The sequence below is a fragment of the Pyxicephalus adspersus genome, chromosome 9 (assembly GCF_032062135.1).
Source record: "Pyxicephalus adspersus chromosome 9, UCB_Pads_2.0, whole genome shotgun sequence".
In the NCBI taxonomy this organism is placed as follows: domain Eukaryota; kingdom Metazoa; phylum Chordata; class Amphibia; order Anura; family Pyxicephalidae; genus Pyxicephalus; species Pyxicephalus adspersus.
Window position 1 is genome coordinate 56,398,000 of NC_092866.1, and position 14,017 is coordinate 56,412,016.

General features: G+C 36.9%; 1 protein-coding gene across 2 annotated transcripts in view; it reads right to left on the bottom strand.

The window, feature by feature from the left end:
• Positions 1-303: 303 nt before the first annotated feature.
• SLC1A2 (solute carrier family 1 member 2) overlaps positions 304-14,017 on the bottom strand; it is an 82,346-nt gene continuing 68,632 nt past the window's right edge. For both annotated transcript variants that reach the window (XM_072422117.1, XM_072422116.1), the window contains one exon: positions 304-8,908. Coding sequence is in view for 1 of the 2 variants with exons in the window: in XM_072422116.1 (XP_072278217.1) it covers positions 8,840-8,908 (69 nt within the window). In the remaining variant the exon portion in view is untranslated. The remainder of the gene's footprint in view (positions 8,909-14,017) is intronic.

Sequence of the window (14,017 nt, forward strand, 5' to 3'; positions counted from 1 at the left end):
GGGGTTTTAGTAAAGATATGAGTGACTTTGAAGTTTTGGTCACGGGATCAACAGGGTCTTAAAATTTTTATAACCCTCACTGGAAGACATCACACAAAATCTTTGTTTTCACCTTTAGCTATATCTCCTAATTTTTGACCTTCTTGTGGTCTCTTTGTCACTGATCCCCGTCTACATGCATTCCATCGACTGTCATTGTTGTGAAATGGAAGGAAAGTTTTTGATTGGAGCTGCCTGGAAATAATTGGCTCTGATTAAATACTTTTCATCAATCGTTTGAAACAAAAGACACAAGAACAAAAATTTTTATATACCAACATTTATTGATATGTACATCAGAGGTACGACACTTAGCAAAGTATATTATATTCATATTGTTTTTGTATAAAGAATTTCCAGTTTTATACATAAGTTACAGAAAAATGATGTGACACGGTTTGAGAGCAACGTTCTCTACACCTGAAATTCGGAAGGTAAATCACACTAAACAACAGACACATCACAAGGGAGAAAATCTATAGGTCAACAGAGAAACACAAGGCAAGGGCGGAGTTTCCCATTGAAAAGTCATCTAATTAACATTTTACACACATTTTTTAAGCATTTCCTGCTTAGAAAAACAGCTTGATTTACTTCGATAATTTTACACAAGTACAAATCAGTATATTAATTCCCTTTTACTTATTGAATTGGAATATTAATTCACATCTTTAAGTTAACATTTTTACTAGCTTGTCAAGTATAATTACATAAAGTGATATAGCAGACAATAAGGTAACCCAAACGGAATAAACGAATTAGCAGAGATAAGAGATAGGTTTCCAAAATTAACTATAAGCCTGACTGTCAGGTTTACAAGTATCTGAATACCTGCAAATATCTCCTGATCCCTGGCCAAAAGCAAAGACGACCAATGTGGAATTCTACACTTAATTGACTAACATAAAAATATACATGAGAAGGAATCATAGGGTCCAAATCAGCAGGATGACTGTTGTACTATTGTGTAGGTTGGGCAAGGGAACTAGGAAGGGTGAACTGGTGGGTTTTGGTATAAAAGTAAAGTTGTTCTTTCACAATGCCACCTTAGCTTGGATAAAAAATAGACCCCTATTAATTTTCTATTATTAAGGTTGACAGCAAGAACCCATTTTTACCATCTAGGTGGCAAGGCAGTCTAGTTCCTAGCTGAAATAAGTCTCTGTGGCACTGTAATGATAGTATTGGGTCAGGCAAGTGGGCAGAGCTTAACATGTTTTATTTTGGGGTATTACCTGCTGAAAGGTGTGACGTGGCCCATATTGCAGGCTGCTAAAAAAACAAAAAGTCCCACAATTACATGGAATCTGTTGTGCCCTTTGGGATGTAAAGATGCCCTAGAAGGCATTAACAACAATATTTGTATCTATTCTATAAAATTACCAACATTTGTGCTACTTAAACTAACCATATCTGTCTACTGCTGTAACATGCCAATTTACATAATAATGTTCTAGCTAGTTTTATAATCTCTTTTCTATAACACATCTAGATCACTAAGCCACTGATTAGCAAAAAAAAAATCATTAAAAATAAATAAGTAAAAAATATCCCATTGTTACGGCCATTGTACATCACAATCTGGAGTTGTCACTTCATGATTTATCATCAATTTAACATCACAAGCATTGTCGCTTACAGAAACCGTGAGACACATTCGAAATATATTTACAAAACACCAGCTGTATATATGTATATGTATATACACGTTAGGATGTATAGGGGTAGAGGGAGAAGATTGGGTTATTTCCCAAATTAAAACTGGAAGCTGTTATGTCTTGGACTTCTATAACCAGACAGGGTACAGGTGTGCCAATGGCAAGGACTCCAACCAACCAACCAACCAAATCTACCTTTCTGGACAGAAAAGATGAATTCTGATTGGTAGATTGGGTTACTGCCCATACGCATATTACCCTGTCCTGTTAAAAAAGCCCAGCAATGTTTCCTCTTTTATATATTTGTAATATTTTTACTGCATTGTGAACCTTTCCCATGATAAAATACACACTAAATCCAGGCAAAGTGCACCTAATGCATGCTGGCACAAACTGTTTATAAATGAGTCTATTAGAATTTCATGCTTCTTATTCTAAAATATTTATCTTTTGTAGCATTAAAAACTATTTATCGGTATTAGTAACCAACTCAATCTCTATTCATCCATTTGTAGGAAATCAACCTTCCATCTGTGCACAAAATTTACATTTTATTGGGTATGTAGATCACATAATAGTTAATTTGGATTGGAAAAGTTACTTTAAAGTGAACCTGTAATAGGGAAAACCATATATTTGAGAAAATGGTGGAAGGTCCTGGTCTAAATGTGCATTGATCCCATGATAAAATATAAACTGTACTTCATTTTTAAGATTAGCAGAAGAAAGAAATTGAAGGGCAGAAATCAAAGGTGTAGCAATTTATGTTAGGTGTGACGGATGTATGGTTTAAGAAAACGTTGAACTTAACAAAAATAATTGAAAATTAATTATTATACTTTATTTGAAAAAATACACCCTAAACTTTTTGTTTTGTATTATTTAAAAGTAGGAAGAGGAGTACAAATCAGTATAATAATTCGCTTTTATGTTGGAGGAGTAACTTCAAAAAGGTGAAATGCATTAAAATCTTGTTTTTACTTTTTCACTGGTATACTCCTTTCAGTTTTACAATTGTCAAGATCTTTTTTCCCTGGCATTTGTCCTACTTTTTAGCAATTTCAAAGCCAATCAAATCCTATAAATCGGCCCCAATGCTGACCATACACATATATACACAGAAACAATAAATCATGGATTCAGTTATTTAATAAAGAAAGGAGTTTCATTTGGTTGGTTTTCACTCCAGATTGTCCCTTTGCAATGAAAATCATTCCAGAGCAAACATTCTGGAGCACTCTTCTGGAAAGCTCAATCCTTTTGTTAAAGCAATCATTATATCCAATAATGGTAGAGAAGTAAGGGTCACATGTTTTCTTGGGATTTGACACCGGTTGACAGTGACAATTATTTATACAATGGGTTATCAAGAGAACATTAAATGACTTGACAGTGCTCAGTTGGATGCATTTAACATCCCATGGCCAGCTACTTAACCTCCAGGTCTTAAAAGACTCATACAAATGACTTCATGTTAGCAAACATCAGTCGATGATCCAGAAGGAAGAATAAATAGCCACAATGTTTTCCTAGAGTTCAATTTGCAATCCCATGAGATGTATGTGTAAGGCCAGCATTATAATTGCAAAAAAATAATAAAATTAAAAGGTAAAAATAATATAAAAGACCAAAATAAAAAATATTATAACAATTGTAACAAATAGTTTAGCAAAGTAGTAACAAAATATACCTTGGTCATCCTTTTCCTTTATATAAAATGGAATGGAAGAAAGATTGAGTTGGTAACTTCTAAAAATATGCTGTTAATTACTCACCAAGAAGGTGTTGATATAAAAAAGGAATGTATTAATTAGCTGGTACGGCATGGGGCATTTTTCAGAAGAAGAAAAATTATTGTTCCCATAATATTTGGTCCTTAATTGTAAAGGCAAATGTTTCATTGTGTAAACTATATGACTTGGTATCTAAGAAGGCCTAGACAATAGGTTTATTGCCATCGACGTACAACTAGGGTACACATACCAATGGAATGTTTAAACTTGTAATCCATTCACAAAAAATTAGAGTTTAGGCCTTGTCTATATATATTCTGGAAGTCTAACATAGAAGGCTGAATTTATTAGCCTGGATAAAAGAAGAAATGGTTGCATTGCCCCTAGCAGTTGACTAGTTGAAAGAAGCAATATGGAGTATTCTTCCTCCAAACACTCCTACGGTAGGTGAAAGAAGAATCCAGTGTGTTGCCCATAGCAGTTGACTAGTGGCAAGAAGCATTAGGAAAAGTCCCTCTTCCAAACACTTTGGGAAATGAGGCCTTTTCAACAACACTATTGGGCTAATTTACTAAATGAGTTTAGACTAATCACCTTAGCATTAATTAGCATGAAATTTGTGACTACAGGCCTAAACTACTCACAAGCCAGCCCTAGGGCCTAAGTCAGTCTGGGGCCTGCAGCTGGCTGGGAGGCCATTTTGGAAGCAAGTGATTTCTGAATAATGTCTGACACCATTACAGTAATATGTAAATAAGTAAACCAACCAAAACAATTTGCATTCTTCGACGTTTCAGCTTGTTTTGAGTTCTTTATTCTTTAAGGGGTTTTCCATTTTGAGACAATTTTGTCTACTCAACATCTTCTTGTTTGTTAACTGTTTATTAAATACTGTGCTCAACTTTTTCTGTTCTCCAATTCTTAATTGTAAAAGGCTCTGGAGGAAAGCTGCCTATATACATTTTCCATAGGATATGATTTTGCTATGCTGCTGGGCTGTTGTTTCCATTATACCCCAAGACAACTAAGGAAGAATGTAAATCTATATATATCTATATTTATGCTTTGAGTTTGCAGGAAAGTTTGTATGAGTTGGACCTCCCCTTTAAATGTTTTGATATATTTTGATGCATGACTGCTTATTGCAATTGTCCACACAATCAGCTCCTAAACTCATCCAGTGTTGGCTTGAGTCGTATCTGTGCTACAAATACCCAGGCAAGCTGGTATTTGTCAAGTACGTGCAAAAATTGGAATATTGTCCTGCCTGGAAAAATAAATTCCTAAGAGAACTGCAGCAGTTCATTAAATCTGTATTTTTTGTACTGACATGATAGAGAAAAAACTGGGAGTTACAAAACACTTTTACCATACGGCATGTGTAGAAAGATGTCTGGGTACAACACGGCACAATACATCATTCTCTTTGTTGTACTCTGTATCCTATAGGACAATGCATCCTTTTTACCTTGGGTCATATTGCTGACCTTTGGTAAGGATGTATTGGTTGGAAAAAGCAGCACTATTACCATTATTCTGTGCTTTTGGTTATTTTTCTTGTGCTTTATCTATTTGTGCTTCAACCATGATTAAAAATAATATCAAGCAAACATATACAACAACATGAGTCTCACCCGGTGTCTAGAACCTAACCTGAACCTAAAATACAGTCTTGGTAAGCTGGGGACAGTATCGACACTTTTATAGATGAGGCTCAAACTTTGTGTAGGAATTTGACACAGCAGGCTGATTTGCTGAAAGATTTGAATTTTTTTACATAGCAAAGTGAATAATCCCCGTAAAGGGTATATTTTATAGGTTTATTAATAGAGGTGAAGGTCATCTTTTTTATTTTCTTGCATGTGTAAATTATTCCCTTGCACGGTGATATTCATCTTGGTAAGTGAACCAACTAAATCAGCCCCGGTATCTTGTGGCATAACTCAATCGTGTTGATTTACTAAAACAATACAGGCTGTTCATTTGGCAAAGCAATGTATCACCTTTGAAAGGGATTTCCAATATCTTAGTGAATGAGATGAAGTTTTGATGACCTCAACTAATAAATCAAGTGCAATATTTTTACAATTCCTTGCACGATTGAATATTATTTGCAAAGCGATTTGTCACCACATTTACTAAGCTAATGGAAAATTCCCCTGCAAAATAATGTTTTACTTTGCTAGATGAACAGCCAATAACCTATTGTAAGCTTATAGTAAATCAATCCCAAATTACTTTTAACTACACCCCTCTTTAGGTAACCTGGAAGAAGCACAGCATTGTCTAAATATGTCAAATGATTATTTGGAAAAAATTTAAGGTTTCTGATTGGATACCAAGGTTTACTATGTGTACGGTGCAATTAATAAGGAAGTAGTGTGAACACAAAGTAACCTTGTAGCAATTAGCGCATTTGGGTAAACTACAAGAGCTAATTTTTCATATGATAAAAATCTTAAAAATAATTATTGTTTTTTAAGATAAACTGTGTTTGTAGAGACAAGACAATACAGAATGCTTTGATGACCTTTGATGCTTTGAGTCTACCAGCGGTGATGTTATTGACTACCTGTTAGTTTTATTGACTGCTAAAATAAACTCCCTTAGATACTGTGAACCCATCACCCTATTTGTGAGGAAGGAATCTATTTTTGCACTCTGTAAACTGTAGCATCACCTGTGCTATCTAAATACAGCATCGCTAACGCTTGTACTGCTGTGCCGAGGCAGGCGCTAATACATGGTTTTCATGGCAACCGTCTCCAGGGTACCACTAACCTAATCTCATCACCCTGCAGGCTTTAATGAGGGACGTGTTGGAGCTGTAGGCTTGGGGATTCCTGTGGGGATGTGATTGCTGCAGATCTCTACAATACTTCTAACTGTGCTTCTAAATCATGTTACATAGACTGTTATCTTCTACGTAACATGGTGGTAAAAGCAGCTCCTGCTCTCAAACGTGTTTGATGGTTATCGTTGTACTGCTTTTGCCTTGATGCCTACTCAGTATATATTTGTGGCATCACAGAATGTGGAGAACTGGGGGAACGGGCCGATGTTGCCATAGCAACCAATCATTTATCTCCATTTATCCTCAATCTAGATGCTATGGCCAGCAGAAATACTAGGCCCCATATGCCAAAGCAGCCTTCCTTAACTTTGTTTTACCCTTGAGGACCACTTAAAATAATTTTCAGGTCTCAGGGAACCCCGGCTAAAACTAAATTTTTGTGGGCTAGTTTGGAAAAAAGCCTCTTAAATTGGTGGCAAGGGGCAGAACGTATCTCTTACAGTGGTGGCAATAATGCCACCTTTATAGACAACCAAAAACATTATTAAAGTCAAGCAGCTGGCACTGCCAAGTGGTGATGGCTCCAGAACGATGCAGACATGCAGAAAATGTCAACCACAGTTCTAGCAATCTCTAGAGCAGCCTTTCTCAACCTTTTTAACATAGGTGAAACTCCGTAGGTGAAACCAGATATCAAGGAGCCCCTTCTATGATTACTATATCCACGCTTCTTATATGGCTGGCCAGTGGAAAGAATTGTACCCTTACAGACAGCCGAATAAATAATTGGTGTCAATTGTAATTGACCTTTTTGGTCCAAATTGGTCCAAATTGCTCATTGCTCAAGGAACCAATAGCAACCTCTGGAGGAACCCTACTTGAGAAACATCTTCTCTACATGACATATACATATATACGTTGCTTCTGGCAAATATAAAGTGGGTGCCCCAAATGCATAATATTCCAGCTCCCTATACCCCCTGTCATTCTGTCAAAATTGCTCATTGTTGCCGAAAGCCCTGGCAACCACTGGAGGAACCCTGGTTGAGAAACACTGCTTTAGAGAAACCCTGGGGTTCCACGGAACCCTGGTTTAGAATGGCTGCACTAAAGTATCTAAAAAAACCATACATTTTGTGGTCTACGATAAACAAGAAGCCACTGCTATTTGTTCTAATTGGTTGTCATGGGAACAGAGAGCTCTTAGGCCCGAAACCCTGCTACTTTCTTCTCCACTTCCTCTTTTTTTCTTCTTACCTAAATACCTAATGCATTTTCACTTATTTAATCAAGAAATAAACACTACACCCCAGTATATTAACCCATCACAACCAATTTGTCTCTGCTGCAGTCAATTCAATACAACAGGGACGGTAACTGGTTTACATGGGTTACTTTTTCCAGGAATTAGTGCCTATAAATAATTTTTTTTTATTGAAGGCCTTATTTACAAGGTCTTTTATATGTGCTTCAGTAACCATGAGAACTGTAAACCTTTTCTAGGAAGTTTGAAGTAATATAAAATACAAGCAGATATAAATATTGTGCTTTGAGTAACTGATGCTAACACCTTAAAGAATGAAATATTATTTTAAATAGGAATAAAATATATTAATTTTAAATAAAGGTAATTATACTTAAGGACCATATGTATATAAAAATTGGTAACTCTTTAAAGGGTGTCAAATAATAATAATATATATATTTATAAATAATCAAAAAGAGTATGTTTTCTATTGATTATGTTAATAGTGTACCAGGAAGACTGTCATATTAGTGATTACCTGCTGGTCTATAGGATATATAGACCAGCAGGTATATGTATATATATATAGGGGTCTATTAATAAAGCAGTAATTCTGACCGTCATTGAAACATTCTCTGATGGAGAAACCATTACTGTCATTGAAACACATTGGCCTTAAAGATCTCCACTAGAAAACGTTTCATTAATTCTCAAATTCACTGATTTATAAATTAACCCAACAGAGCTCTCTATTAAGACAAGTAATCTCTATTTTTTCAAGACAGTTAGGTAATTTTAGCTCCTAGGGGGCTGTACTTGCGATAAATGGGTGTGGTCTGAATAAAATGTTGTTGTTATTGGTTAAATATCGACTGGGTTTGTTTAAAAACTGAACGGAATATTTTTAAAATGTTGAGAAGTATAACATAAGACATGATAGGCAGATTTACCGGCTCAGTAGTGTGCACTGTGTAAACATACTGGTCACTGAGTAACAAGAGCTATGTAATACTATGAAGAAAGAATGCAGATCCTGACATTGATAGGAGATCAACTATTAAACGGAATGTAGTGAACACTGTTCTGCAATTATATCCTCCCCAGCGCTGCAGGGTTTTGTACCTTTTGTTTATTTGTTACCTGAGTCCATACAATGAGGCGCGAGCTCACTCATACATTCTCGACACCCCAAATTGATTGTTGATCTGGTATTCCCCTCTTGCATATTGCGAAACTCGGAGGCCCAAAAAAAGGTTTTGTGGCAGTAGAGATTATTGTGGGGTAATGGTAGTTATGAGATAGTCATGTTATACTGTACGTTGACTCTCTTCACCAAGACAGGCTGCAGCGGTGGCCTTTCCCGAACTCTTTACGCTTCTTGAGTCTCCTCCACAACAGCGTTGAAGTCTGCCGTTTTGCCGTTGTTTGCCAGTGTTACCTAAAAATGATCAAGGTTATGGTCTGATTTGAAAAAAACAACATCATAGGCCCTTTGCTATCTGTGTTGTGATTTTTTATTGGTCCCTACAGTTCATGTGTGCGGTATGTTTATGATATATATGTAAGAAATGTATTATGTTCAATATGGAATGCTGAAAGCACACTGAGAGAAAAAATAATAGTTTAGTGTTAAACAGGACCTGTGCACAGCACATTGTGAAGGCAGCCATTTTGAAGGGGCCTACCAAATTGTGTAACAGTGGTTCCCCTTTGTCTGGTGACTATCAACATGGTAATGAGTTCAATAGTAATGGTTTGCCTTAATGAAGTCAATGCTTCGTTGAGTTTCTTCTCAACCAAATGGATACTGTCATAATATGGAGGTGTCAGGTTTTTTTCTAGCATTAAAGGACCGTAATGTCGGAATTAGAGGTCCAATTTTAGAATCACAAAATTGTAGAGTCTATTTATAGAGCATAGAGAGAAACCTTATAAAAAAACTTAACCAGGGCACTAAACATTATGGCAGTTTGGGTGGCATCCTAAAACAACTTAGCAGTATACTAAATTGGAACAAAGGTGGCAATTGGAACAAAGGTGGAGGTAGACATTAAAGCTCCATCAACCTAATAACATATGGTTGTATGTCCCAGACTACACCCTACGTGAGGCTACATGGTCACTCATAGTCTGTGTCTATGGTGCAACTTTGCATTGGTACACTTATGGAGATTCCTTTGCTAAAAGTACTTTGGTACACTTTTGGAGGTTCCGCAGGGAAACAAGATGTGGTGATCGGGTGGTTCATTGGCATTTTACAATATCAATCAAAATTCAATTTCAATACAATATTTTTTATTTCTAGAATTTTATGCCTGGGTATGCTTGATGAACTACAGGCAGTTACTGAAATTAATTGGGGGTATAATATTATATAAATACTATGTTTCTGAATCTTGGTTAATAGCAGCCTCATGCGATCCTAAACTCAGCAACATTCAGGCTGGGTATAGGTAGAGGAGATGCTCTGGGACAAGTAATCAGTCTTCTTCATTACACAGTGCTGTCAGTCTACCTTTCTGAATATGTTTACAAAAAGGAGAAGTAGAAAGAGGAGTTTATCATGTCATTGTCCAAGAAGTAGGCTGGGTGGGCTAGTGACCAAGCTGCATGAGGTCACACCCCTGCAGGTCTCGATCAGTGGTTTCCAACCTTTTGGACCTCACGGACCACTACATTCATAAATGTGAATCCTGCGCATGCGGGGAGTCGAGTAACACTCAAAGGGGAAGAAACTTCCCCCAAAGTGATGTGATGATGCCTGAACCCACCCACTCTCCCAGTGCAGGCCCAGACCTGCTTGCTAAACATCCTGGGGGACAGTGTCACAGGGCTGTGGACACAACAAAAGTTGTGTCCAAACAGAGGACATAATCAGCTTGATCCTTCTCCTGACCCCACTGATCATGTCCGCCTTATGGACACAATGTTGTTCCACAGCCCTGCATTACTGTCCCCCCAGGTTGTTTAGCAAGCGGGTGTGAGCCTGTGATGGGAAATGGGGGCGTAACGGCCAGGTAATTTTTCTTGTGGACCTGCAAAATTTTCTCGTGGACCACTTGGCGACCACTGCTCTAAATCATAAACTCTGAAAAGAATTACAAACCCTATGTTTTTTTTTTTTTCCCTCGGGTTTAAATATTTTATATTTTTGAGGTGTGGAGATTTTTTTTACATGTAAAGTATGTTTGCTTTTATTTCATAGTTGGAGCCTTCAAAGAAAATAAAAGCACAGGGCTCTTTTTTGGTCTTGTTATCAGGAACTCAGATTTGATTGGTCCCTGCTGGCAACTCATCAATTTTCCTGTGCTGATTTTTCTTTGCCCCCCTTCTAATGATTTTTTTAATGAGAGATTAATTCCTTTTTAGCTTTAGTAGTCCTTTAAGGCTGAAATGAAAGCAAAGCATCAAATAGAAGAAGATTTAGCAAGAAAAAAATAAAATAAATAAAAAAACCAAGAGCTTGTTCAAGTTTGAGCAAGTTTCGAGCTTGAGCAATTTTTTTATATTCCATGCTTTAGTCACATGAAGTAGTTAGATATTATTATTTTGTTTTCTGCTAGGATTTGCAAAATTCTGCAAATTTGCTTGTGCACAGCAAAACACAGCTGAGACATAAGTTATATAATATTCCTGGTAATGGTTTCTTGCACAGATCTGACATCATGCAGAGCAATCTAGTTGAAGGGTACTGTAGGCCACTGGGGATGTGTTTTCATAGTTGATTGTTATTTTTATACTAAGGACAACACCTGGCTCTGGGTCTTCATGCTTTTCCCAATGTTGCTAATGAAAGGGCTAGAGGAATCCCTTAAAAATTACAGCACCCTGCCTCATTACTACTCTCAAGATCTCTTGGCCATGATACAAGCAGTAGACTGAGACTTGGTAGAAGGTATTCAAACTTTAAATTACCCTGATGGGTCAATATCAGTCTGGAGAAGTGGGCATTCCTGGGCAGGCTGCGTACACATTGCCATTAGTTATGTCAGGGTAGGGCATAAAGGGCTAGATGATGCTGGCTATCCTTCATCTAAGAAATAGGATGAGCCTCTATCTGACTTGCTGAAGCTTCTGGTATAAGAAGCTTAATTTTCTAAGCAATGAACGTTGGAGTTAAGCTTTAATCTTAGGGGCAGCTTCCATGGGTCCATTAGTCCAGGAGGCCCACAAAACCCATGGACAAAATTTTCCACTTGCCTAGCATCCATTTTCTGAGGGAGCCTAGCATGTAAAGATGTGTAACTCAAGCCAACATTGCTGTCTAAGGGACCTAATTCCATTTACATTTGGGTTTCTTTCAGAGTAAAGAATAATGTTGAAGTATAGTGTAGCTGTGACATGGAAGTGTTGCAAAAAAATCTATTTGGCAAGATCTGACATTCACTGTTGGACCACTTTAGGCGTCATTTCAGAACCCCAAAAACCACAGTGTTCTACCGTAGGCTCAACCATGGTCCCAAACACTTGCATTTAAGTGAATAGGAGTGGTTATGAACCATCTGGTTGTTTATGGCTTCGGCAGATAATGGTGCAGTTCCAGAAAGCGACAGGTCTCTTTTGGCCCCATGGTTGCTTTTGAAAAAAACTGCACCACAGTTGCAACTGTGTAACCTTTCTTGCATTTTGCCACTTCTGAGAGCAAAACAGCTATGAACCCAGGAGCAGCCAACCAAATGGTTTTCTACCACAGACATGAATTGGACCTAGACCCAGCTAATAATTCTTTAGATGAGGCAGCTGCATTAGCTTTCTTTGTTCAGGATTTTGTTACCTTTATTTTCTTCTGGCGGTCTGACCACTAACACACTACTTGACCTTGGGTGACAAAGCATTCTCACCATACATATGGAGAAGTAATATTGTCACAATAGGCTGTACTAATTTGGACTACACAACAACCCCTCCTTTCTTCTCATCTTTAGTACATAGGACGCAATGTTTTCTTTTAGTTTAAAAAAAAGTGCAAAGGCTAATACCATTGTTTGAGATTTCAGGTCAGTGCACAGACATGTTGGATTTCTGACAAGATAGTTTTTTGTATTTAGGCAACAAAAAATATAACACATCCACCATATCTAAGGGTTGGTTTTTGTTTGTATTTTTTTTAAATAAACCTATTTTGGAGGAGGCATGGAGGCTTTATTTGCTTCTTCTTTTTCTGAAAATGCTAGATTTTGGTTGTCGTGCTTACTTATTAAGCAACTGAAGTGTATGTGGTAATGTACAATATGTATGTGTAAATTCTGCATTTGCTGGTTTCCACTCACTAACCTCTCAAAACGCAGAATTCTTTTTTATTAGTAAGAGGCATCATAGAGCAAGGTTAGGATATTCCATGCAGACAGGCAAGCAGGATTTATAGATATTAGCAGCATGCAATAAAGTACAGCAAATTCACACAAGGCAAAAGCATGCTCCAGGAGACACAGCAAGACAAGCAGAAATATCTAGTAAATAGGTTTAATGTATTAAAAATACAGATGCTTTTCCGCAACGGATGGATATGAAGAATTCATGAACATTACAGAACAAATGTACCTTCTCACACATCATGTTCTCTAAACTAGGCACAGTCAATGTGCAGAGCACCACAATAGTTTGAGCTTTGTGAATTGTCCAGTGTTCATGGTATTCTATTACTCTTAAAATGTTGATATGAACAATAACAATGTCAGATTGATTATATACAAATGTACAAAAAAATTATGCAGCTAGCATTACTAACACAACCTCATGGGTTAACTTACCAAGAATCATCTTAGAAAACTAAATCACATTAACACTGGTACATCTGAGAGTGTGGACTGCAAAACTAAAGGTGATTGTATCTGCTTGCCTAAAATCCCCAGTTCAAGAGTAAAAAAAAAAAAAAAAAAAAAAAAAAAAAAAAAAAATATATATATATATATATATATATATATATATATATTGCTTTCCACCAAAATGTAATGACTACATTTTAAATATTTTATATGATGGAAGGACATGTCATGCTAAAACATTCCCTTTCCAAATACTCTATAACCAATATGTTTAAATCATCCAGCTTTTTTTAATAGGCTGCTGCAAAACATTGTGTATCGTTATACATATCAACCAATTATTGATATTTATAATAATTAAATATGATTTTGATTGGTTGATAGGAGTAACTGCACTTATGTGTTAATCACTAACACAAATGAAGAGCAAGAGGAGGTATGGCAGTGCCCCCAGGTATCTTATCCAGGTATCTCATCTTCTCGCATTAAATGGCAAATAATTAAAAGACTGGGTTAAGACTAGCAGTATTTAATGCAACATAACTCCCCTATACTTAACACTTACCTCCCCCAGGTGCCTACTGTTAAACAATATGAACCTGGAGGCAGTAACCACCTGCACAAGCACAAGGGTTATTATGTGTTTTTGCAAGTGCCACCAAATCAAGTCTATGGAGGGGGCAAACTGCCCAACACAGCATGTTATGTCCATAAGACATGCCACAATGCTGGTACCTCATACTACCTGTCAACTAAAGGATAATGAATAGATCCCACAGGGG